Below are 26928 nucleotides of genomic sequence, written 5' to 3' on the forward strand. Positions count from 1 at the left end.
CTTCATTCTTTCTTCCTGTGCACTAGACTCGTCTTGAGGAGCTGCATCGCCTATGGGACCTTCTGCTGCAGAGGACCAAGGAGAAGGGCACGCGTCTCCTGCAGGCCCAGAAACTGGTCCAGTACCTGCGTGAGTGTGAAGATGCCCTGGACTGGATCAGTGACAAGGTAAGATTGTCAATGGACATGTTTTACTACTACTACTGGAGTATCAAATATTTCAGTTTAAGTCTTTCTTCTAGCCTTTTAGCAGAATTTTTTTTGGAAAAAAAGAGCTGTCCTTTTTTAAAGGAAATGAGTCGAAAGCTAAAATGATTGCCTGAGACTAATGGTACCAATTAATTTGAATGGTGAATGAAAACCTTTCTATGGCAACAGGAGGGAACTTTTGGTTTACCAGTAACTAGTAAAGAACACTTGGCAACTAAAATGAAAATGGGAGAGCAACGACAAGCAAGCTGTAAGTGCACGAACCATCTTAAAGTGGATAGAATTGGAAGGTTATCCAGTACAGTTGGTAGTATGAGAGATAAAATGTGGCCTGTTGCTCAAATGTTACAAATATTATCTATGTGCCACCGTAAATGATGATTTGACTAGATTGATCAGAAACAACCTTTTCACACCTTGTAAATCAAATGTAATGATTAATAACAGGGTTCCTGCGGATCCTAAAAGTGTTTTAAAGGTATTGAATTAATTCATCTAAAAATAAGACCTTAATTGGTCTATGTCTTAAATCAATCTTTCAAAAGTCTTAAAAATGCTAATACATGGGAAGTAAGATTTTCTTAGTGTTTTTTTTCTTCTTCTGATATTGCATTGTAAAATCTCAAAATAATTGGTATTTATATATTTATTAGTATAGGTATCTATTTAAAAAAAGAAAAAGAAAGCCAAACGCCTCTGGCACACAGATCTGGATACACAGATCTGGATACACAGATCTGGATACACAGATCTGGATACACAGATCTGGATACACAGATCTGGATACACAGATCTGGATACACAGATCCTGTTAGTGGAAGAATTGCTCATAAAATTGCTCTTAAATCTCATTCTGATTGGCATTAAAAAAAACTTGAAATCTAACTTGCCTTTAATGAGAACCTTGAATATGCAAATGTATAATGTAATAATATTATACTAATAATAATAATAATAATAATATATATTATTATTATTATTTTTTTAAAGCATAGATGACTAGCATTGACTTAAGTGTAATATTTGCCTCAATGTTGTTCATCCACTTCCACCTGTAGGAAGCCATGGCCACCTCCGAGGAGCTGGGCCAGGACTTGGAGCATGTGGAGCTTCTGCAGAAGAAGTTTGAGGAGTTCCAGACTGACCTGGCTGCTCACGAGGAGCGTGTGAATGAGGTGAACCAGCTGGCAGCCAAGCTGATACAGGAAGCCCATCCCGAGGCTGAGCTTATAGTTCGCAAGCAGGATGAGGTCAACACCGCCTGGCAGCGCCTGAAGGGCCTTGCCCAGCAGAGGCAGGGCAAGCTGTTTGGGGCTGCTGAGGTGCAGCGCTTCAACAGGTAAACATTATGTGGACAGCCTAAGTGATTATGTTTCTGTTCACATATGGACACCTACTACTTTTGGTGACTTTAACAGGCTCTAGTAATACATGGTATTTTGAATAGGTGTAATTACAAACCTGTGTTTGATTCCTACAACAGGGATGTGGATGAGACCATCAGTTGGATCAAGGAGAAGGAGCAGCTGATGGCCTCTGATGACTTTGGTCGTGACCTGGCCAGTGTGCAGGCTCTGCTTCGCAAACACGAGGGTCTGGAGAGAGACCTGGCTGCCCTGGAAGATAAGGCAAGAAGATGCTTTACATATGTCAACAGGCACAGCCATGAAGTTAAAAACTTGGTATAAACTTCTAATGATCTTCTCTTTTAACCAGGTCAACACATTGGGTGGTGATGCAGAGCGCCTGCAGCAGACACATCCACAAAATGCCTCCCAGATCCACCTGAAGAAGGACGAACTCATCACCAACTGGGAACAGATTCGCACTCTGGCTGCTGAGCGCCACGCCCGCCTGAATGACTCCTACCGGTAAAATACCAGACGCAGCTTGGTGATAGACTATCATACACTCTCTGCTGAGCCACGTTGATGTTATTTGATACAAATTTGATCAAATATGATGCATATGGGTTTAAAAAAATAAATAAAATCAAAATACAAAACCTGCTTTTACATATGCAGATATTTGCAGAGTGCAACCCTGTTCAGCGTTTCTCCACAGAGTTCTGCTCACCCTTTTGTGTCAATCTCTTTTTAGGCTACAGCGCTTCACTGCCGACTTCAGGGATCTGACCAGCTGGGTGACCGAGATGAAAGCCCTAATCAATGCTGACGAACTGGCCAATGACGTGGCTGGAGCTGAGGCTCTGCTAGACCGCCACCAGGAGCATAAGGTAAAATCTGTGATGATGCATCAGGTGATAGGATCTTGGCATTTGATCAATATTTTAGCTTTGTCCTTTTTAAAAGCTGAATACAAAATAGGATGCAACCTGTAAAAAGAAGCAATGTAAGGTTGTCTTTTGCATTTTCCAGGGAGAGATTGATGCCCATGAAGACAGTTTTAGAGCCACTGATGAAGCTGGACAGGCCTTGCTCAATACAGGACACTACGCCTCTGAGGAGGTCAAGGAAAAGGTAGCACTATGCAGCATCCTGATTGTACTTTCTTTCTTTTTTTGTGTGATTTTTAAATAAAAATGCAGTCCATGATATTTTGACCATCTATACCAGCACACTATTATGTACCATGATTGAACATGTTTATAATGGTGTGTGTGTGTTGTGTGTAGCTGGGCATCCTTGCTGAGGAGAAGGAGTCTCTACTGGAGTTGTGGGAGGTTCGCAGGCAGCAGTATGAGCAGTGCATGGACCTGCAGCTCTTCTACAGGGATACTGAACAAGTTGACAACTGGATGAGCAAACAGGAGGTAACCTGACACACCACTCAACACCAGGAAAGAATTATGGCAGTGCGTATTGTCTAGTTTTTGTGATGCGCCACTTATTATTGTTGTATGTGCATTGTATAGGCTTTTCTCCTGAATGAAGACCTTGGTGACTCCCTAGACAGTGTAGAGGCACTGCTGAAGAAACACGAGGACTTTGAGAAGTCACTTAGTGCCCAGGAAGAGAAGATCACTGTAAGTTAATCCAGTTTGGAACATGAATTGTATAATTGAACAGTCTTTGAGCAAGAATATCATCACTACAACATGGAAATTGTACAATCAACTCCAAGTTTTACGCAGTTTTCTCTAGAGTTGTACCTTGAAATAGGATACACTTTGAATGTCTTTGTCTTGTACATCTCCAGGCCCTGGATGAGTTTGCTACCAAACTAATCCAGAACAACCACTATGCCAAAGAAGACGTGGCTACACGCAGAGATGCTGTAAGTACCACTTCCCCAACTTCCCTTACATCAAATGAATAAACCACCTTAAAAATGAGCACTGAATGCTAAAACTTGAGTGAACTTAAAAGCAACTTGTCTTCTCTTCCTTTACACATATATAGCTGCTCAGCCGCCGCAACGCCTTGCATGAGCGTGCTCAGTCTCGTCGTGCTGCCTTGGAGGACTCTTTCCACCTGCAGCAGTTCTGCAGGGACTCTGATGAGCTCAAGAGCTGGATCAACGAGAAGATGAAGACTGCCACAGATGAGGCTTACAAGGTTGTTCATCAAAGGGTTGTGCAGAGATGTCTTCCATTTTTAAATGTTTTTGACCTTACCATTTACCAACTGCTGTGTTTCTTCTCTCTTGACAACAGGACCCCTCCAACCTGCAGGGCAAAGTGCAGAAACACCAGGCTTTCGAAGCTGAGTTGTCAGCTAATCAGAGCCGCATTGATGCCCTGCAGAAGTCTGGCCAGGAGCTGCTTGATGGAAAGCATTATGCCTCCACTGAGGTGGCTGGCCGCATGGAGGAGGTCAGCTCCCAGTGGAAGAAACTGCTGGAGGCCACCGAGCTCAAAGGTACTGGCTGTAGGAAAGCCTGGGCCGACCACTTTTTATCTGCAAAGATCTGAAGATAATGGAGGTGCTGCAGTATATGGATAGATTTGATTTCATCCATGTACAAATGTAATATTGTCAAATGTGACATTTTATATCATGAGAGAAAAAATCCTAGTCAAACAAGGAGGGGGCAAGCAAATCAATCACAGTGCTACAATGAATTAAGATTGACATATTATTTTACACTTGTTGAGAAGCAAATAATAAATGATAAAATGGTTCGCCAAATATACTGGCCGTTAACATTCCTTTAAGAAATAAAAATCTTTCAGTCAGATGTTTAATATAAATCTTGAATGACATTCTGCTCAAGACAAAGGAAAGACTGAAGATGAGTAAAAGCCTTGGTTGGAGTGGAACCAGGGACATATATAAAATTGTATCATCTGCACAAAAATGTAGTACTGATTAGGAAGAATAATGTTACTAGCAATGGATCAAGAATAGATTCTTGCAGCACCCCATTACTGAAGTAAACAGTCTGAGGTGAGTTTTGATTTAATATTTGATTTCTTCAATTGTTCTTTAGGCATCAAGCTCCGTGAGGCCAACCAGCAGCAGCAGTTCAACAGGAACGTAGAGGACATTGAGCTGTGGCTGTATGAGGTTGAGGGCCACCTAGCTTCAGACGACTATGGAAAAGACCTGACCAGTGTCCAGAACCTGCAGAAGAAACATGCACTACTGGAGGCTGATGTGGCTGCTCACCAGGTACCAATGCTAGACATGCATCATGACGTCATACCTGATACAGATTGATGCTCATCTTTCTTTTGGGACACAATCATTGAATAACAAATTTATGAATTATACTCTCTCAGGATCGCATTGATGGCATAACGATCCAGGCTCGCCAATTCCAAGAGGCTGGACACTTTGATGCAGACAACATCCGCAAGAAACAGGAGGCTTTAGTGTCGCGTTATGAAGGTTTGCGCGAGCCCATGGCTGCACGCAAGCAGAAACTGTCGGACTCTCTTAGGCTTCAGCAGCTGTTCAGAGATGTGGAGGATGAGGAGACTTGGATCCGTGAGAAAGAGCCTATTGCTGCCTCAACTAACAGAGGTAAAACGCATTATCTATATTTGCCATATTTGAAAATTGATCAAAATTAGGTTTTGATTTTGAAAAACTCATACCCCCCCCGACCTACTTGCGCGTGTCCGAAGAATAATGAACAGCGACACAACACAGCTTACCGGGAGCCTGTAGCTCAAAAGTGACACAGCGCACTTTACTGAGAGTTTGTGGCTAAAAGATAACGCAGCTTAGATTACTGGTTGCCTGTAGCTGTTTCCCTGAAGTCACGTCTGGCAACATTTTGCCTTCCCTGTGATTTGTGTAAACAATGAATGTGTTGTTGACAGAAAAAACACAGTTCAGGCTCAAGTGGCTTTTTGCGGGTGAAACACCCTTCTGCTATCTACGGACTCGTTTTTGTGTTTCCCAAGAAAGTACGGTGGATATATCCTCTTGATGCCATGCAGCCTATCTTTTTTAATTTAAATGACATGAATAAAAAGTATGCAAATTCCAATTTACGAATCCAGACTCTGAACAATGGCGTAGCCATCAGTGAATTGTGACACCCCTAATATTAGCTTGTACTACAAAATGAAAGGTCATGGTCGACATTGTATAGTCCCCTTCAAATGCTCTGTTCTCATAGATAAGCAATGAACTTGGAGGTTCAGCTTCAGTTGAAAATCCCCACCCTCAGATATTTCAGATGATTGATGAAGTTCTAATAAATAAAAGTCTCTCTTGGTGTTTTCCTCAGGCAAAGACTTGATCGGTGTCCAAAACCTGCTGAAGAAGCACCAGGCCCTGCAGGCTGAGATCACCGGTCATGAGCCTCGCATTAAGGCTGTCTCCCAGAAAGGAGAGGCCATGGTGGAGGAAGGTATTTATCTTAAGCGAAGCCTTGTTTGGTATCTCCTATGAGTGGATTGTGATCTTAAGCTTTTTAAAGTTTTGTCCCAACATTCAAAATGCTGATCATTCATGTGTTGGGATCCAGGACACTTTGCTGGGGAGGAAGTGAAAGTTAAGCTGTCTGAACTACATGGGCGCTGGGACACGCTAAAGGCTAAGGCCTCCCAGAGGAGACAGGATCTGGAGGACTCTCTGCAAGCCCAACAGTACTTCGCTGATGCCAATGAGGCCGAGTCTTGGATGAGGGAGAAGGAGCCCATCGTGGGAAGCCCAGACTACGGCAAAGACGAGGACTCTGCTGAGGTACATGAACGGAGGAGTTTTAACAAAACATCACAAGTATAAAGTATATAATTCGTTGATGTTTTAGTGTTTCCACCTTAAGATGTGTCTTTGATCATGTTTCATTTACTGCACAAGCCTCGAGCTCATATCTCTTTGTGACAAATGCAGTTGTGCTGAATAGTTTGTCTTCCACAGGCTTTGCTGAAGAAGCACGAGGCCCTGATGTCTGACCTGAGTGCCTATGGCAGCAGCATCCAGGCTCTGAAAGAACAGGCCCAGTCATGCAGGGTACAACCCGATCATTTTTCACACCTCAATTCTGCACATGTGTTCAGCTTCATAGGAGGGTTTTTTAATGTGCCATAAAGTTTCTGATCGCTAGACTCGGATAATGAAACGTTCTTCAGTTTAATCGGAAAGCACAAATCAGTGACTCTAATTGTTTAGTTTTTTTAACTGAACAGCAACAAGTGGCCCCAACTGATGATGAGACCGGGAAGGAGCTGGTCCTGGCCTTGTACGACTACCAGGAGAAGAGTCCCCGTGAAGTTACCATGAAGAAGGGGGACATCCTCACTCTGCTCAACAGCACCAACAAGGTACAGATAAAACAATATCAATTGGTCGTCAGGCTGAAACTAACTTACAAACTAAACTAACAGCTTGAAAGTAAGTAACTTATTTCATCATGTGTCAGTCACTGTTATGATCAATAATTGATTAATAATCAATTGTCAACCTAAAACAAAAAGCCATTCAAGAGATTAAAGATAGTGAATATGTTATACTGCGTGACAATTAGATGAGACTGAACATGGAGGCAACTTAAAACTAAGGCTGCTCATCTTTTTTATATTTGGACACCTGTGTTACTACATTCCCTGAAGTTCACCACTCCTACCAAAATACTTCACCTACATTACAATCATTTAGCTGGTCATGTTATCCAAAGTGACTCAAATAAGTGCATTCATAAGTGTGGATACAACCCAAAAATTGCAAAACTAGTAAAAACAAAAGTACATTATCTTCAGCAAATATGCTGAACTGCCTTGAGATGTATAAACATATTTTTCATTTAACAAATTAAGCCAAACTTTGCAAATGCATTAGGCTTGTAATATTCTAGATTTTTTTATTGTCAACAAATCACACTAAAAGACCATTTTTCTTTTATTATTTATCAAAACCTTTTTTATTTATTGATTTGAATTTAAACAAGGTATCAAAGCTGGCCAGGAGGAGAGCTAGTGAATGTTAGCAGCTGGTGGGCAACACAGTCTAACAGCTAACATTGCATTGAGTTACATTACGATGTGTTCAAGCTCTATTCAGTAATAATTAGGATTGGGCAAAGTTCAAATGTTGTTTTTGGCAAGAAACTTGAATACATACAGTTTTTAAATAAACTAGCTCTCAGGAGATTATATTACATAATTAAACTACAAATAGCAAAAGAAAAGTTTTAATCAAAGAAAATATTTAAATAAAAATACAATCATTTATCTCCTAATCATTTAAATTGTGTGGTGTTTTTTTTTTTTTTTTACAAATAACCACTATTGATGACAATAACAAAGTAAAATGATAACATTTAGAATTTTACACTGACTTCCGGACGACATAAATTATTATTTCCGTTCCGGGACGGTGGTGAAAAGTCTAGAAACCTTGCCTGTATGTGCTATTGTTTTCACCCAAAAATTGATCAGGAATCAATAAAGGAATCGATAATTGAATCGGTACCCCTTAAAATCTCATCACTTCCCATCCCTAACGAAATAAGAGGAACGGGTACATAGGACAATTGTGACACAACAGACTTAGAAGCACTTAGAATATTTAAATGAAGATTTGGATCAGAAATATCTCATTAACATCACTTGCTGACATTACTCCCTCCCCTCCCTGTTCCAGGATTGGTGGAAGGTCGAGGTGAACGATCGCCAGGGCTTTGTTCCTGCTGCTTATGTGAAGAAGCTGGACCCTACCCAGTCCTCTTCAAGGGAAAACCTGCTGGATGAACACGGCAGCATTGCACTGCGCCAAGACCAGATTGATAATCAGTAAGAAACTTACACCATAACCTCTTCAATTTTGCAGTGGAATGTAGTTGAACTAACTAATTTCTACTTTCCTACTAGATTTGTTGACTGTTCCTCTGAATTATTCAGTCTTTTCTCTGCTCTAAACCTTTCTTTACTTTAAACAAATCATATTTTCTGCTCAGTTTTCTAACACTCATGACCTTGCCCCTGGCCTCTTTCTCTTGTCTCCTCTGCTGACCTCTTGCTGTATTTAACAACTTAATATTGTCGTGCTGTGCATTCGCCTTGCCTTGCCACTGAGCAGGCTGGTCACCAAGGAGGCCTGCAGCGTGTCTGTACGCATGAAGCAGGTGGAAGAGCTGTGAGTAGGAACCCGCGTCCCTGTGCGTGTTCTTGTGATTGTGATACCACTAAATATCATCGCCGTTTTACATCCCTCCCAACCCCAAAACCCTCATGTTGTGGTACACTGTGTCTACTTCACACTCGTCTTCTATTCAGTCCAGGGATAGAAGAACCTTTCATGCATACCCTTCTCATCCCAGGCTTGCCAATGGATGTTATTTTCTCGTTTTCTTTAATGTCATAAGCTGTTCTGTTGTGCACATATTGGGCTTTGATTCATTATTGTATTGGTTACCTCATTGTCCAAGGGTCAAGTTGCTTGTCAGAAATTCTGCTGTTCCTAGTGGCTCCAAGATTCTTGATTTAAAGTCTAGCTGGTCCAACTTTCTATTGGCATTTACTTAAAATCATTTGAGGTCACAGGAGTAGATTACAAAACTATTATTTGATGTAGAAAATAAATGATAGATTAATAACAAAAAATAAAGAGCCCATAAAAGAGCAAGATACCTGGTCCACAAAACAATTTAATGAAAAGAAAACTTGAAGCAAATTTACAATCTGATCAGTCAATTACCTGCTGAGCTGAATCGGACCTGGCTTACTAGATTGGTTGAAGCCTTTGCCTCACTGGTTAAAATGTGAAGCGCTTTCTGTGTGATGTGGCACCATAGCTGTTTTCTCATGTTGCTCGTATCTGGTTGTATAAGTCTCTTAAGTTAATGACAGAAGTTTAGGGCTTCAACCAATAATTGTTTTCAATCAATCTATTATTAGCCTTCTTTTTTTGGTGAACTGATTTTTTGTATAACGTGTCAGAGACATAGTCCCAGAGCCCAGTATCTTCAAAATGCTTGTTTTGTGTGAGCAACAGTCCAAAGAAGATGTCCAATATAATACAGAGAAAAGGAGCAAACCATCACATCAGAGAAGCCTGAACCAGCAACTTCCCTCCATCTTTGCTTAATAAATGACTTGAACATCTAATCGATCAAGAACTGCACATTCCTCAAAATAACAGGGACAACCATTTAAAATCTTTAAATGAGCCCCGATACAAGAGGGATGATCATCTTTTGAATGCACATGAAATGATTTGATGTGATTCTGTGGTTGCAACTTTTTCAAGGTATGGTACTCTGTTGGAGCTGGGAGAGAAACGCAAGGACATGCTAGAGAAGAGCTGCAAGAAGTTCATGTTGTTTCGTGAGGCCAATGAGCTCCAGCAGTGGATAAACGAGAAGGAGAGCGCCCTCACTAATGAAGAGGTCGGCTCTGACCTGGAGCAGGTCGAGGTCTTACAGAAGAAGTTTGACGACTTCCAGAAGGTAATGTCTGCTCATCACACACTCATTAGCTTTTTTTCCACTAGCTTCTGTAACTCTATGCAATCTGTCATTCTGCATTTATTTAATTGGTCTCTGAAAAATGAAGTTGAAATGAAATTAATAATCTCCCAGAGGTTGTGGTGTCATTGGGGCTCTTTGTAGACTCTCATGAAACACATCTGAACTAGTTGTAATTCAGTCCCTGCAATGCAATGTTTATCTTGATTCTAATGTCATGAGTCATGTTATTATTTCTACTTGTTTTATCTTAATAACATTCATGTTTACTGTGTGTATTTGTTGCGATTGTTTGTACATGTCATGTCTAACACAAAATGTATGATGTTTTTTGTTTGGTCCAGGATCTAAAGGCCAATGAGTCTCGCCTGAGGGACATCAACAAAGTGGCGTCTGAGCTGGAGTCTGAAGGCCTCATGGCTGAGGAGGCCCCCATGCTTCAGACTCAGGTAACTTCTACTACCCTGACTCAACTTTATGAGCCATCTTCCATGTTTTACCTGTAATTTAATGGAGATCATGTTTTTTTCATGTGTAGCAGCAAGAGCTGCTTGGTGCTGCTCCCGGCAAGGTTTGGATAATTTCTCTATTTTACATGCATTTTGCTTGATATTAAAGAAACATTTAAAATATCACAACAAGAAATAGGCATAACTCTGGTATGACGCATACATTTCATTAAACAGGATGAAGCTGATTCCAAGACTGCATCTCCATGGAAGGTAAGCTTCATCTAACTATGTTACATCTGGATCCGAAAATACATTTAGTTGTTTTTAGGTATTTTCAGACAAAAAGCCTCAACTGCAAAGAATTGACAGCCTGTCAATCTTGATCTGATACTGCATATGTGCATGACTGTTCAGCATTGGGTTGATGTTTGATCCTGGTGTGTCACTTCTGGAATCTACTACATCATGCCCAGAGACATTTTACTGGCATGGGGCTTAATGTTACATGTCCTCATGGAATATGATTAAAACATCAATGAGACAACTGGAAAACCTGGGAACTCCTAGGCTTTTAAAAAAAATCCATGTCATTTAAATGAGGTCTCAAGATGTCTCAATCATATATTTAGTTTGATTCATCTTAATTAAGTGTTTGGGTATGTCCTGATTGGTGTAAAGTCTTAGTTGGTCTTGGGAGTAGACCAAGACCAACTCTGGAAGTTTCCATAAGACTCTTGACCTCCTCCTTTTCCCCCTTCTTTCTGCCATGTTTTATCTACCTTTGACTATAGAATATACGCTTGGCTGTTCAAACAACGGCTAACTTTAATACTATCAAGGTAAGATTAACTAGTCCACCCCGATCTAATTTTGAATCGTTCCTCCCCGAGCTCTCTTGTCCTGCATTGTGATCAGAAAACTAACCCCGTTATCATGGTTTCCTTTAAGTGTCACATAATCTGTCTCTTCCTTCTCTCTGAAACCTGACTCGAGTGTCCCATTTTCTTTGGTTTCATTTTATTTCCCATGGCATCTGTTCATCCTGTTATCATCCACTGTGTTGACTATAGTATGAATGAATGTTGGAATGCAACATAAGTTATGTCTTCAGCATCTTTTTTGTAGATCCTGACTTTTCTTTGTCCTCATACTATGGATGCATGTTACATTACATTCCTGTGCTCTTCGCACCCATCCTCCACGTGCCTTTGTTTGTCCATCACTGTCTGTGCCCAACAGACACTGTGCACATTAACGCACTTCTAGCACACATTGTATTTGTAATTTAGCATTCCTCACCTCACCTTAAATCCTGATCTCCAAGTTAATCTGATGATGCTGTTTTGTGCTAATGACTTAACCACTTGATCAATTAATTGAGGGTGTGTGTAGTTCTCATACTGCAAATCATTGCCAATTTTGAGACCAAAACTATAAGAAACGCTGCAGGAGGGGGTGAGCATGAGCTGAAGAGTGTAGACGGCCGTTTTATTTTGATTGTTTTTTTTGTAGGAGCTGAATAATCGCTGGCGGTCCCTGCAGCAGCTGGCTGAAGAAAGGAGCAACATGCTGGGCAGTGCCCATGAGGTGCAGAGATTCCACAGGTAAGACGTGTGCGTGTAGCGTGCCGGTGTCGCAAGTGTCAGTTATATACGAAGATGTCGACGTGAAACTGACGGGGCTCATTTAAATTACATTTAAATTTCATACTATCACTACTACCACTATCACTACTATAACTACTATTATTACTACCACTACTATTATTACTACCACTACTATCACTACTATTATTACTACCACTACTATCACTACTATTGTTATTATTATTATTATTATTATTACTACTACTACTACTACTACTACTACTACTACTACTACTACTACTATTATTACTACCACTACTACTACTACTATTATTACTACCACTACTATTTTTACTACCACTACAATCACTACTATTATTATTATTATTATTATTACTACTACTACCACTACTATTATTACTACTACTACCACTACTATCACTACTATTATTACTACCACTACTATCACTACTATTATTACTACCACTACTATCACTACTATTATTACTATCACTACTACTATTACTACTATTACTACTATCACTACTACCACTACTATCACTACTATTATTACTACTACTACTACTACTACCACTACTACTACTACCACTACTATTATTACTACCACTACTATCACTACTATTATTACTATCACTACTACTATTACTACTATTACTACTATCACTACTATTATTACTATCACTACTATTATTACTACTACTGCTACCACTGCTATTATTACTACCACTACTACCACTACTATTATTATTACTACCACTACTATCACTACTATTATTAATACCACTACTACCACTACTATCACTACTATTATTATTACTACTACTACTACTGCTACTGCTACCACTACTATCACTACTATTATTACTACCACTACTACTATCACTACTATTATTACTACTACTACTACTATCACTACTATTATTACTACTACTACTGCTACTGCTACCACTACTATCACTACTATTATTACTACCACTACTATTATTATTACTACTACTACTACTATCACTACTATTATTACTACTACTACTACTACTACTACTACTATCACTACTATTATTACTACTACTACTATCACAACTATTATTACTACTACTATCACTACTATCACTACTATTATTACTACTACTGCTACTGCTACCACTACTATCACTACTATTATTACTACCACTACTATTATTATTACTACTACTACTATCACTACTATTATTACTACCACTACTACTACTACCACTACTATCACTACTATTATGACTACTACTACTACTATCACTACTATTATTACTACTACTATTATTACTACCACTACTACTGCTACCACTACTAACACTAATATTATTACTACTATCACTACTATTATTACTGCTACTACTACTATCACTACTATTATTACTACTACTATCACTACTATTATTACTACTACTACTACTGCTGCTATCACTACTATTATTACTACCACCACTACTACTACCACTACTATCACTACTATTATTACTACTACTACTATATACTACTATCACTACTACTACTATCACTACTACTATCACTACTACCACTACTACTACTACTACCACTACTATTATTACTACCACTACTACCACTACTATCACTACTATTATTACTACCACTACTATCACTACTATTATTACTACTATCACTACTATTATTACTACTGCTACTGCTACCACTACTATCACTACTATTATTACTACCACTACTATTATTACTACCACTACTATCACTACTATTATTACTACTACTACTACTATCACTACTATTATTACTACTACTACTACTGCTACCACTACTATCAATACTATTATTACTGCTACTACTACTATCACTACTATTATTACTGCTACTACTACTGCTACCACTACTATCACCACTACTACTACTGCTGCTATCACTACTATTATTACTACCACCACTACTACCACTACTATCACTACTATTATTACTACTATCACTACTATTATTACTACTACTACTACTGCTACCACTACTATCGATACTATTACTACCACTACTACCACTATTACTACCACTACTACTACCACTACTACCACTACTATTATTACTACCACTACTACTACTACTATCACTACTATTATTACTACTATCACTACTATTATTGCTACTGCTACCACTACTATTATTACTACCACTACTATTATTACTACCACTACTATCACTACTATTATTACTACTACTACTACTACTATCACTACTATTATTACTACTACTACTGCTACCACTACTATCAATACTATTATTACTGCTACTACTACTATCACTACTATTATTACTGCTACTACTACTATCACTACTATTATTACTACTACTATCACTACTATTATTACTACTACTACTGCTACCACTACTATCACTACTACTACTGCTGCTATCACTACTATTATTACTACCACTACTACCACTACTATCACTACTATTATTACTACTATCACTACTATTATTACTACTACTACTATATACTACTATCACTACTACTACTATTATTACTACCACTACTACTACCACTACTATTATTACTACCACTACTACCACTACTATTATTACTACCACTACTATTATTACTACCAATACTACTATCACTACTATTATTACTACTACTACTATCACTACTATTATTACTACTACTACTACTACTACTACTGCTACCACTACTATCAATACTATTATTACTGCTACTACTATTATTACTGCTACTATCACTACTATTATTACTGCTACTATCACTACTATTATTATTACTACTACTGCTACCACTACTATCACTACTATTATTACTACCACTACTATTATTACTACTACTATCACTACTATTATTACTACTACTACTGCTACCACTACTATCAATACTATTATTACTGCTACTACTACTATCACTACTATTATTACTGCTACTACTACTATCACTACTATTATTACTACTACTATCACTACTATTATTACTACTACTACTGCTACCACTACTATCACTACTACTACTACTGCTGCTATCACTACTATTATTACTACCACCACTACTACTACCACTACTATCACTACTATTATTACTACTATCACTACTATTATTACTACTACTACTATATACTACTATCACTACTACTACTATCACTACTATTATTACTACCACTACTACTACTACTACTACCACTACTATTATTACTACCACTACTATCACTACTATTATTACTACCACTACTACTACTATCACTACTATTATTACTACTACTACTACTACTACTACTGCTACCACTACTATCAATACTATTATTACTGCTACTACTACTATCACTACTATTATTACTGCTACTATCACTACTATTATTACTACTACTACTACTGCTACCACTACTATCACTACTATTATTACTACCACTACTATTATTACTACTACTACTACTATCACTACTATTATTACTACTACTACTGCTACCACTACTATCAATACTATTATTACTACTACTACTATCACTACTATTATTACTGCTACTACTACTATCACTACTATTATTATTACTACTACTACTATTATTACTACTACTACTGCTGCTATCACTACTATTATTACTACCACTACTACCACTACAACTACTACTGATGATGATAATAATATTATATTTATTGGAAAACAAGCCAAATATTCATGATCTAACATGATCATGGTCTACCTCCAGATGTTTGAGCATACACACAAATTCCCTTCAAAACATTTAAACAAAAATGTGTGTGTGCCTCCTCAGGGATGCTGATGAAACTAAAGAGTGGATCGAGGAGAAGAACCAGGCCCTCAACACTGACAACTATGGTCATGATTTGGCCAGTGTCCAGGCTCTGCAGCGCAAGCACGAAGGCTTTGAGAGGGACCTGGCAGCCCTGGGGGATAAGGTTTAGATTGTCTTTTAATCATTTATACGAGATTGTAGCTGATCTAAAATCAAATGGCTGAAAATGTAGTATTTCCCTTGAGGCTGTTAGTCATGTTCCCTACTGCCCTGCCCAGGTGAATTCTCTTGGAGAGACAGCAGAGCGTCTGATCCAGTCCCATCCTGAGGCAGTTGATGACATCCAGGAGAAATGCACTGAGCTGAACACTGCGTGGAGCAGTCTGGTGGGACGCGCTGACCAGCGCAAAGACAAGCTTGGCAACTCCCATGACCTCCAGCGCTTCCTCTCGGACTTCAGGTGAGGAGAGAACAGATGGTGGATGCCACTGGGAATTGTTGTTGTTTGGGGGTGAAGAACTAGATTGTAAATGATGTAGTTTCTTAGGAGAGAGATGTCTAGATTTAAAAGATGCAGATATTGTGTGTGGTATTTTTTGACTTTAACTTTTCATCTGTGCACAGAGATCTGATGTCCTGGATCAATGGCATACGGGGGCTGGTGTCCTCGGAGGAGCTGGCCAAAGACGTGACTGGAGCCGAGGCCCTTCTGGAAAGACACCAGGTATTGAACTCTTTCCTTCTGTTAATGTACACAATTGCAGACATCATTGCAGGCCATCTAACACTATCCATCAATCTTTCTTTTCTTTTTACCATTTTCCAGGAACACCGCACAGAGATTGATGCTCGTGCCGGTACCTTCCAGGCCTTTGAGCAATTCGGCCAGCAGCTGCTGTTGCGAGGCCACTATGCTAGTCCAGAGATTCAGCAGAAACTGGAGGCTCTAGACCGTGAGCGTGCTGACCTCGAGAAGGCCTGGGTGCAGCGCCGCATGATGTTGGACCAGTGTCTCGAGCTCCAGGTATTGAAGGGTTGAGCCATGACATGGCCAGTTAGAAACCGTTATGTTGTCCCTGACAGCTCTCTTTGTCCCTCCACTGACTGACTGTCCTTGTCACTTTGCAGCTCTTCAACAGGGACTGTGAGCAGGCTGAGAACTGGATGGCAGCTCGTGAAGCCTTCCTTGCTAGTGATGACAAGGGTGATTCCCTGGACAGTGTGGAGGCCCTCATCAAGAAACATGAAGACTTTGACAAGGCCATTAACGTGCAGGTCGCTAAGAGCTTTTAGCGCTCAATGAAAGCTTTTAAAATTGTTCGGTAGCAGTTTTCTATAAATGATTAAATGTTCCCCTGCTGTACAGGAGGAGAAGATTGCTGCTCTGCAGTCCTTTGCTGACCAGCTGATTGGAGCTGACCATTACGCTAAACCTGAAATCTTCAACCGTCGCAATGAGGTCCTCGACAGGTAGGAAACATTTGGTTTCAGGTCCATCACACACAACTTTCAACCTGTTTGTCAGGATTGACTATCATTTCCTGGTCAATTCCATTTGACATAAATGTGTTAAAAGAGTCATTCTCTTACACATCCTAGAAGCTTCCTAAGAGTCATCTCAATCTTTTCCAAATAGCAGTAATGCAGAATCGGCAATATACAAAATAAGTGCAGCTGGCACATCATTTATATACATACTGTATACAAGAAATAAGAGAGGCCCTAATGTGAGGTCTTTGGGTCTCACACACACATACATGCATGCATACATACACACATACACACACATACACACACATGCACACACATGCACACGCACACGCACACACACACGCATATATATACATACATACATACATACATACATACATACATACATACATACATACATACATACATACATACATTAAACACTTCTTCCTGTCAGATTTTACAGCAATATGACCAAAGCCTAACTTCAAATTATGATATTTGAAAGGTGGCGCCGGCTGAAGGCTCAGATGATCGAAAAGCGCTCCAAGCTGGGTGAATCTCAGACCTTGCAGCAGTTCAGCAGGGATGTGGACGAGATTGAGGCTTGGATCAGCGAGAAGCTGCAAACTGCCACAGATGAGTCCTACAAGGACCCCACCAACATCCAGGTATATGTTTTTCTTCTACTAGCTAAACAGGCCCAACTCTCAGAAGTTCATAGCAACACAGCTCGTCTGAGAAGAGTGCATGGAATCCCTTAAGAATGGTTTACGCATGAGTGCATCATGCATTTAGTTAATAGAAAATATATCCCTTGTTTCTTTTTGAAAGAACCTTTTAAAACATAATCCGGTAACAGATTCTTAGGCAGGTAATTGAGACATGTATCCTTAATTAAAATTGCTAATCTGTTCTGTCTTGTTTTATTGACAATACTCTTTAACCGTGTCAAATCCCTTCCTGTGTCCTGTCTGAAGTGAGACTGAATTTTTCTCCCACTGTCTTATTTTTTTTTATAGCTGTCCAAGCTGCTGGTAAGTTTGAGTAGTGTGTCAGCTGACTAATAACCGTGCAGGTTGTCCTCCATGTGTCCATGTCTTTGCTGTGTATGTGTGTAGACACGACGTAGAACAAGCACTCCGTCCATCTTGAGTTTGTCCCTCATCAGCGCTGTTGAGTGCCAGCTTCTTTACCACCTGGTTTTTAATTTTGTTAATTAAAAAAATTGCTTAATTCTGTGTTCATTTTTGTATTTTATTCTAGATTTGTTTTGTCATCAAAGGCTACTAGTTGTTGTTGTGGCTTCCATTTTTATTTTCCATTATTGAAGGGGGGTTACCTTTAAACTTGCTTCAGGTGTTTAATTCTGCAGTGAAATTAGTCAAATTGGACCTTGTTTTTTTTTTTTAATGACATTGAGACGATATAATAGACGAATAGCACAGCAGACAAATTGTAAAAAAGCTGTTGTTGGCTTTGTGTATGATGTTTAAAGACTTATTTATCAAGAGTGTCTTGTAGGCCAGCAGAGAAGGTAATGGTATGTAGAAAGATACAAACATGAAGCAACTTTAAAGTGACCCATCCTTCAGTAGGTTAGCTCTGTTGCAGATGTTGTCCTCCACACTGCCATTTTTGTGTTCTTCACTTCTTTGTCTTGTGTGTCTGTCGATGTTCTGTGTTGAAGTCATTGTTCAGTTACAAACACAATTTTACAAGCCATATAAAGCTGACATGAACAACAATTTCATTTAAAGTTAATGTCAGCCTACTTCAGATAAAGATTTATTAATCAAACGTAGTCACGCTGATTCTTCAGCTTGTGCAGAATGTAAGTATGAAAGCAATACTAGATGTAAAAGTGTGCATCTCATTTTAAGGATAGTTCTGAACATTAACACCATAAAACTGGAGCTTGTCCACCGTGTGATTCTCATGCTGTGTCCATGTCCCCCCCTGCCTCTGTGTGCTGTCAGAGTAAGCATCAGAAACATCAGGCGTTTGAGGCCGAGCTGCACGCCAACGCAGACCGAATCCGTGGGGTTATTGATACCGGAAACACCCTGATCCAGAGAGGAGCCTGTGCCGGCAGCGAAGACGCAGTCAAGGTATAATCGTCATGTACTCTGTTAAACAGCATTCACAGTATTCAGACACTTTATTATAAAAGAGCAATTACATATTGGGCATTCAGAGGACACTCCTATCAAATGTGGCTTCACAGCAGAATAAGATTTACAGGTATCAACAATAGCGAGGGCATGAGTGATGTAAGAGCTTGGGAAAGAGTTTAAGCTAGAAGTGGAGAGATAGTGCAAGACATGGATCTGTTGAAAATAAACAGAAGTCTGTTCACTCTCCACAAGTTATGTATGAGAAGTTCTCTTTAAGGTTATGTTCTCAATAAGAACATAATCTTAAATGCATTACTGTAGTGAATAAGTGGAAATAACTTTAAAGTTGTTTGTTCCTCAGGCGCGCCTCAGCGCTCTGGATGAACAGTGGCAGTTCCTTGTCAACAAATCTGCAGAAAAGAGCCAGAAACTCAAAGAGGCCAACAAGCAGCAGAATTTCAACACAGGCATCAAGGACTTTGACTTCTGGCTCTCTGAGGTGACAATCCGCATGCCAGATACATGTTTTACATTTCTGACACACCAATGTACAGCAGATAATCTCAAAGTCTGCTGTATGTTTATTGTTCTCAGGTGGATGCTCTTCTTGCCTCTGAAGATTATGGCAAAGATCTGGCCTCAGTCAACAACCTGCTGAAGAAACACCAGCTGCTTGAGGCAGATATTTCTGCACATGAGGTATGTAGCTCATGATCACAAACTGCTCTGTATGTGGGTCAGCTGTACCTCAGGTAAGACCTTATTTCTGAACATTTGTCCATTTTAGACTCATCAAAAATGATAAAATCATGGAAAGCCAAAACTATGAAAATACATTCATAGATCCTGAGTTACAATGAGAGCCTCTGACCTCCTCCCTGCAGGATCGCCTGAAGGATCTGAACGGCCAGGCTGACAGCCTGATGGGCAGCAGCGCCTTCGACACCTCACAGGTGAAGGACAAGCGTGATGCTGTCAACGGTCGCTTCGCCAAGATCAAGAGTATGGCTGCTGGTCGCCGGGCTAAACTCAATGAGTCCCACCGCCTGCATCAGTTCTTCAGGGACCTGGATGATGAAGAGTCTTGGATCAAGTAAGAGAGTTCCCCTTTGTAACAAAGTTGTTTCTGCCACAGCAAAAAAAAAATCACAAAACAAAACATTTCACATCAATCATGTGATCAATACTTGCACGTGATCTCATCCCTACTCGTCCTATTTTGCTGCTATTTTTACGCAATGGGACTTAGCGTTACATGACGTAGCACAAAGTGACGTTGCACAAAGTGACGTAGCGTTACGTGATGTGGCGTGACGTAGCGTGACGTAGCGTGAAGTAAGTGACGTAGTATTACGTTATCATGGTTTGGGTTCAGCCAAAGACATAACGTCTAAGTGACTCAGTGAAGTATCGTCACTTGATGTTATGTCATTTTTGGTTTAAAAAAATAACTTGCGGGACACGAGGAGAGGACAGATGAGACTTCCAAAAATGTCCAAGTACAGGAAGTCCTCAATTTAAACATACACATTTCTGCCTCGACCCCACACAGAGAAAAGAAGTTGCTTGTGAGTTCGGAGGACTATGGACGTGATTTGACAGGAGTACAGAATCTGAGGAAGAAACATAAGAGGTTGGAGGCAGAGCTGGGAGCCCATGAGCCGGCCATTCAGGTGAGGGGGGTCATTTCTTTCAACTGTTTGATGAGATTTGGGCAATTTAAATAGGCCACAGAGTTTGTGGAAAGCAAGCTCAGCCTTGTTGTCTGCTCATGTACTTCAGGCTGCTTAAAAAGGTCCTTAGGCAATCTGATGTTGCTAGGCAACCAGCAGAGATGCTGCATTGTGGTGCAGGCAGGTGTCATTTTAAGCTTTAGACGAGCTGTTTCCCCCTGCTCATAGACTTAATGCTAAGCCAACTACATCGGTGCATTGTGCAGTAAATGATTCAATCAAGGCCTGATAAAAGTTTGAGAAACTTTTCTATTGCTTCTCAAACAGCTCCGTGAATTATGCAAACATGCTGGCACACTGTATTTCAAGCCTATATACCAATATTTATAATGATGAATACCTTGCGTCCCCATCTTTACATTAAATGATGCCACAATAGCATCCAAAGGTGCATTATTCTGAGCCTTGATGACGGACCTGGACTAGAACCTGAACTGGTTTCATCGTTGCATTTGGTCCACAGTCTGACTTTCTCGTGTGTGTGTGTGTGTGTGTGTGTGTGTGTGTGTGTGTGTGTGTGTGATCCCAGTCGGTGCTGGACACTGGGAAGAAGCTGTCTGATGACAACACCATCGGCCAGGAGGAGATCCAGCAGAGGCTCGCCCAGTTTGTCGACCACTGGAAGGAACTTAAAGACTTATCTGGAGCAAGGTAAACTCCTGCTGAACTACACACTGCCTGCCTAGAACACATACACACATGTAGAAATAGGTGTGTAAATGTGTGGAATGTGTGTGTGTTTGCTCGCAGGGGACAGAGGCTAGAGGAGTCGCTGGAGTACCAGCAGTTTGTGGCGAACGTGGAAGAGGAAGAAGCTTGGATTAATGAGAAGTTGAATCTGGTTGGGAGCGAGGACTACGGAGATACACTGGCTGCTGTGCAGGTGCTTTAATGTCACAGACTACACACCATGTTACATAACATTAAACAAGTGGGTTTTAACCTCAGTGATAAGTAAGTGAGACGTGTTACTGAATGTCAAGGAAACCTTTCTTTTACACAGGGCTTGCTGAAAAAGCATGAAGCATTTGAGACTGACTTCACCGTGCACAGGGACAGAGTCAGCGATGTGTGCACTAACGGAGAGGAGCTTATCAAGAAGGTACTGAATATATAGCATCAAGAGAAAATACACGTTTTTCAAAAGTCAGTAAGAAACAAATATCATCTCTGTTGATTTGTGCAGTACGACTACAGAAACAAAGGTTTCCCAAGATGATTTAAGTGTGTTTCCAACAGAACAACCATCATGTAGACAGCATCAGTGCCAAGATGTCGGCCCTGAGAGGCAAAGTGTCTGAGCTGGAGAGGGCAGCAGCTCAGAGGAAGGCCAAGCTGGATGAAAACTCCGCCTTCCTGCAGTTCAACTGGAAGGCCGACGTGGTGGAGTCCTGGATTGGTACGAACACATAAAGACGTCTGTCTTCTTTCTTCTCTAAGAACACTCTCGTTCCAAAACAAGTGACTTTTCTGAATACTGGATGACTGTGTGTTCCACAACTAGAAAGCTTCAATCCTCCACAGACTGAAATCCTACCACTACAATATATTCACTCTACAAAATGTATTTATCTGGAGATTAATATCATTATAGATGGATATTATAAAATGCTCAATCAGAATCCACAGGCCTGTTGTCAAAACAAATCACCATCATCTGAGGTCCTTTCAAAGGCTTGGAAAGCTGTTACGTTATTATTTCATTTCTTTATTGCCTTAATTAAAAATAACCAAACAGAATGTTCCAGAAGAACTTCAGCAGTTTTGCCAATAATGCACATGTTTGTGTGAAAGTGGCCACATGATTACAACCATTTCAACCAGTCATCAGCGATCACATGATTTGCAGAACATCGATAAGAGTAAAACTAAATTCAGTGAAGTCGGAGACTGAAAGTGGTCCCTCGTCAGTTTGTGGTTTTAGAAGCAGTTACGTGCTGGAACAACAGGTGTGTTACCATTGTGCTCTGGCACATCTGGCACATCTGGCACATCTGGCACATCTGGCAACCCGTGCTGTAGCCAGAAACTGCACAGAAGTTACAGGAGAGGAATAAACTATTTGGCAAAGATAGTTCCAGCACGTAACATTCTCTAAAAAGCATAACTTGAACAAGCATAAGTTTCTGTTTGATAATGTTAATTAGTGAGATTTAGAGGTGTTCCTATGCATATATATTCACTTTAGAGAGAGGCAGGCTAGATGTTTCCCCCTGCTTCAGTCTTTCTGCTAAGCTAACCAGGTCCAGCTCTGTACTTAACACATCTTCTCCTCTCACTCATGGAATAAGCATATTTTCCTAAAGCTATTCCTTCAATAACTGTTTGGGAAGCCTGACCTAAGTGAAACTGTTCTCAGGCGGACTTGTTCGTGTGGACTTGAGTCTGGCCTTATCCCCATCATTTGTGAACCTGTGGATGTGTCTTGTGTTTAGGTGAGAAAGAGAACAGCCTGAAGACGGATGACTATGGCAGAGACCTGTCATCTGTCCAGACACTGCTCACCAAGCAGGTACTGCATCTTCAGAAACGGTATTCTACTTTTCCTCTGTGCCCCAATACTCTTTCCATTGACAACATCTTTCTTTCTGTGTCGTCTGCAGGAAACTTTTGATGCTGGTCTCCAGGCCTTCCAGCAGGAGGGCATCACCAACATTACAGCTCTGAAGGACCAGCTGCTGGCCACCAAGCACGTCCAATCAAAAGCCATCGAAACTCGTCATGCTGCCTTGATAAAACGCTGGAACCAGCTGCTGTCCAACTCAGCCGCTCGCAAGAAGAAGCTCCTGGAGGCGCAAGAGCACTTCAGAAAGGTAGAGAGGCCAGAAGGCCGAAAATAATCCTGAAACCTCTGAAATGATATTGTCCCGAAACAAAGCTTGAATACAAGTGAAAGCATTTCACCAAACCTAAAGTAATCTAAGTAAATTGGACTTGTTTTAAGGATCACATCTTCTCCACAGGTTGAGGACTTGTTCCTGACCTTTGCCAAGAAGGCATCAGCCTTCAACAGCTGGTTTGAGAATGCAGAGGAGGATCTGACAGACCCGGTTAGGTGCAACTCTCTGGAGGAGATCCGGGCGCTGCGTGAAGCCCACGAAGCCTTCCGCTCCTCGCTGAGCTCAGCTCAGGCTGACTTCAACCAGCTGGCCGAGCTGGACCAGCAGATCAAGAGCTACCAGGTGGTGTCCAACCCCTACACCTGGTTCACCATGGAGGCCCTGGAGGAGACCTGGAGAAACCTGCAGAAGATCATCAAGGTCTCCACATGAAAGATTATATATATGCATTCAAACACATTGTTATTCACAGATACAACCTGCTAATACTTGTATTCACTTTCTCCTCTAAAACAAATTCAACCTCCAGCCAACATCCCTGTGCTTCACCATTTATCCCATACATGTTATCTGTATGCATTGCTGCTGACCATATATACTGACTTGAGTCCTGCAGGAGTTCAGTTTAGGGATGCAGCCAGACAAATCTTTTCCCTCCCAAGTTACCTAAACTCGAGTATCTGCCAGTACGGACAACACCATGTTAAATGAAAAAACCCCAACATTTCCTGTCATCAGTCAACTGTTGACTGTGATAAACGGTGATCAGTGTGGACTCCTGTCCTCTGAGTCCACAGGACAGCTGAGGGAAAAGGCTTCAGTCATACAAATAGCAAGTTTCTAAATCTCTTCACCAAAGCACCACGTCTGTGTTTGGATCCATCTGGTTTTCCTCACATACTAAAGCAACGGTTGTAGTTTGTTAATAATGTTTTACATCAGTCCTCATTTTCGGAGGCCTCTCCTTTTATTGAGCTTTGTTAAACATGTAATTAAATCTAATGGGTCTTGTCTGGCTGACTTGTTAACGTTGGACCCACAACCTGACCTGTAATCAAATACTAAGGCGAGTCACTCTGGGGCTATAAGGATGTTTAATAAGGATCAGCAGAAATGAAACGCAGTAATCATGTAACTATAGACTAATAATCTGGATTAATAGAAAGATACATACAGCTTTTCCACCAATTAATTAGTATTTGTAAATTATAATATGGCAGTGCCCCATAATATTAAGTGTGGATAGATAAACTTAATGAAATGGAAGCGTATCTGTTCCTAAGGTACGCTATCTATGTGGATTTGATGTTGGGGTTCCCCCACCTGCCCAATCCCACTTTAAACCCTGCTTACTGGTGTCTGCTTCTTTGTCTTTGTCTTTCTTTGACTGAGTGTAGGAGCGAGAGCTGGAGCTGCAGAAGGAGCAGAGGAGGCAGGAGGAAAACGACAAGTTGCGTCAGGAGTTTGCACAACACGCAAACGCTTTCCACCAGTGGCTGCAGGAGACCAGGTAGAGGATGTGTTCCAGCTGAGCATGAATGTTGTGTTTTAAAGATGACAATGTCTCTGTTGCATGATGTTCACAAACAGCATGTCATGTGTTGAGGGTAGTTTACAGTGAGCACTGTCACCTTGCTAACGTGCATTTGTTTCTCCCTCCCTTACCCCCCCTCCCTCCCTCCCTCCCTCCCTCCCCTCCCTTACCCCCCTCCCTCCCCTCCCTCCCCTCCCTCCTCTTGGCTATTTCCTCGCTGATGCTGGGGATTGCTGTACTATACAGGACATATCTCCTGGATGGGTAATTATCCCTTTATTATTTGTTTGTGCAATGAGTGTTAGATCCATTATGTGTGGGTTTGAAAACTAGTATATGATGATGAAATTAAATCTCCAGTGGTTTGTAGGGCCAATCTAAAAACATCCGCTCCTCTTATTCCTCCTTCATGTAAATCATGTCTTTCTGGAATATTCCATGTTTTTGCTCCATTTTCTTGTCTGATGTTTAATCTCTGGTCCTCCCCTCTACCCCATCCTCTCTTTAAATAGCATAGCCTATCGACGGGTTATCTGTGTCTATCAGTACCAAGTTGCTGATGATCTTTCTGGAAGGTCAAGCCTTGTTCTATTTCCTTTTAGCTTTTTCTGACCCACGCAGTGCCCTCAGGACTCTGTGACCTCATGCACTTCAGTCTAAAAACATCATGTTGGCTCTGGTGTGCTCATGTACCTTCCTGCTGTACTAACATTCACCCAGTCCTGCAGCACGTAGCACCAGGCAGCAGTCGGTACTGCTTTCAAGCAGTGGACTGGCTAGTTGTCACCTTGTTGACTTTGTGTACGTCAGGGATGGAAACTGCGAATGATTGGCTTCCACTGTACACGCATTCTAAACCGCACAAAATAACTTTGAAATTTGAGTGGTATTTGTTCCCATTGGGTAATTGTGTATTTTAGGGTTTGTGCAGTGACTTCAGGGTGCACCATTCATCGTCTGTAACTTTCATATTCATGAACGTCTAATAAAGTTCTGCAGTTTCCAGTCCTGTGTGCAGTAGCCCTAATCTGGCATGGTTTGGGTTACCAGTAGACTTTTGACGTGAATGCAGCTCCACTCTGTGGCAGTACCACTTTTAAATGTGAAGATAATCATTTTGTCCCAATAGTGACAAATACCAAATTATACACTCAAGAGCCAGCTTATTTTATTTTCAAACACTTAATGCAATTCTAGTTAATAAAGGTTTATCTGGGAATACCAGTTGTAGTAGAGAATGTAAGTCTTCCTAATAATGGTGTGTGTCAGAATGAGTGCAGCGGTTTGATCAGACTGTGCTGCTTCCTTTCTAATATCACTTTCTGTTGGCGTCAGGTCGTGTATGGTTGAGGAATCTGGTACCCTGGAGTCCCAGCTGGAGGCCACCAAGGT

At 40.7% G+C, this 26928-nt stretch overlaps 1 protein-coding gene across 4 annotated transcripts in view; it reads left to right on the forward strand.

Moving 5' to 3' along the window:
• Positions 1–26928, forward strand: part of sptan1 (spectrin alpha, non-erythrocytic 1) — a 37793-nt gene that overhangs the window by 8902 nt on the left and 1963 nt on the right. The window contains exons 4-52 of one of the 4 annotated variants that reach the window (XM_029445302.1): positions 27–167; positions 1268–1548; positions 1693–1837; positions 1926–2080; positions 2310–2445; positions 2588–2689; positions 2845–2982; positions 3085–3195; positions 3369–3446; positions 3572–3727; positions 3826–4030; positions 4602–4783; positions 4894–5137; positions 5853–5975; positions 6093–6310; positions 6488–6580; positions 6757–6891; positions 8210–8358; positions 8645–8701; positions 9815–10013; positions 10376–10480; positions 10570–10602; positions 10718–10753; positions 11275–11322; positions 11996–12087; positions 15861–16005; positions 16121–16302; positions 16467–16566; positions 16669–16866; positions 16971–17117; positions 17209–17312; positions 17821–17983; positions 18335–18349; positions 19292–19423; positions 19791–19928; positions 20024–20128; positions 20314–20522; positions 20982–21102; positions 21692–21813; positions 21913–22045; positions 22166–22264; positions 22402–22561; positions 23598–23674; positions 23766–23975; positions 24126–24422; positions 25400–25512; positions 25783–25800; positions 26049–26111; positions 26872–26926. In XM_029445302.1, the coding sequence (XP_029301162.1) occupies positions 27–167; positions 1268–1548; positions 1693–1837; positions 1926–2080; positions 2310–2445; positions 2588–2689; positions 2845–2982; positions 3085–3195; positions 3369–3446; positions 3572–3727; positions 3826–4030; positions 4602–4783; positions 4894–5137; positions 5853–5975; positions 6093–6310; positions 6488–6580; positions 6757–6891; positions 8210–8358; positions 8645–8701; positions 9815–10013; positions 10376–10480; positions 10570–10602; positions 10718–10753; positions 11275–11322; positions 11996–12087; positions 15861–16005; positions 16121–16302; positions 16467–16566; positions 16669–16866; positions 16971–17117; positions 17209–17312; positions 17821–17983; positions 18335–18349; positions 19292–19423; positions 19791–19928; positions 20024–20128; positions 20314–20522; positions 20982–21102; positions 21692–21813; positions 21913–22045; positions 22166–22264; positions 22402–22561; positions 23598–23674; positions 23766–23975; positions 24126–24422; positions 25400–25512; positions 25783–25800; positions 26049–26111; positions 26872–26926 (6468 nt within the window). The remainder of the gene's footprint in view (positions 1–26; positions 168–1267; positions 1549–1692; positions 1838–1925; positions 2081–2309; positions 2446–2587; positions 2690–2844; positions 2983–3084; positions 3196–3368; positions 3447–3571; positions 3728–3825; positions 4031–4601; positions 4784–4893; positions 5138–5852; positions 5976–6092; positions 6311–6487; positions 6581–6756; positions 6892–8209; positions 8359–8644; positions 8702–9814; positions 10014–10375; positions 10481–10569; positions 10603–10717; positions 10754–11274; positions 11323–11995; positions 12088–15860; positions 16006–16120; positions 16303–16466; positions 16567–16668; positions 16867–16970; positions 17118–17208; positions 17313–17820; positions 17984–18334; positions 18350–19291; positions 19424–19790; positions 19929–20023; positions 20129–20313; positions 20523–20981; positions 21103–21691; positions 21814–21912; positions 22046–22165; positions 22265–22401; positions 22562–23597; positions 23675–23765; positions 23976–24125; positions 24423–25399; positions 25513–25782; positions 25801–26048; positions 26112–26871; positions 26927–26928) is intronic. The other 3 variants (XM_029445299.1, XM_029445300.1, XM_029445303.1) reach the window with 3 other exon arrangements.

This window comes from Cottoperca gobio, chromosome 12, assembly GCF_900634415.1.
Source record: "Cottoperca gobio chromosome 12, fCotGob3.1, whole genome shotgun sequence".
In the NCBI taxonomy this organism is placed as follows: domain Eukaryota; kingdom Metazoa; phylum Chordata; class Actinopteri; order Perciformes; family Bovichtidae; genus Cottoperca; species Cottoperca gobio.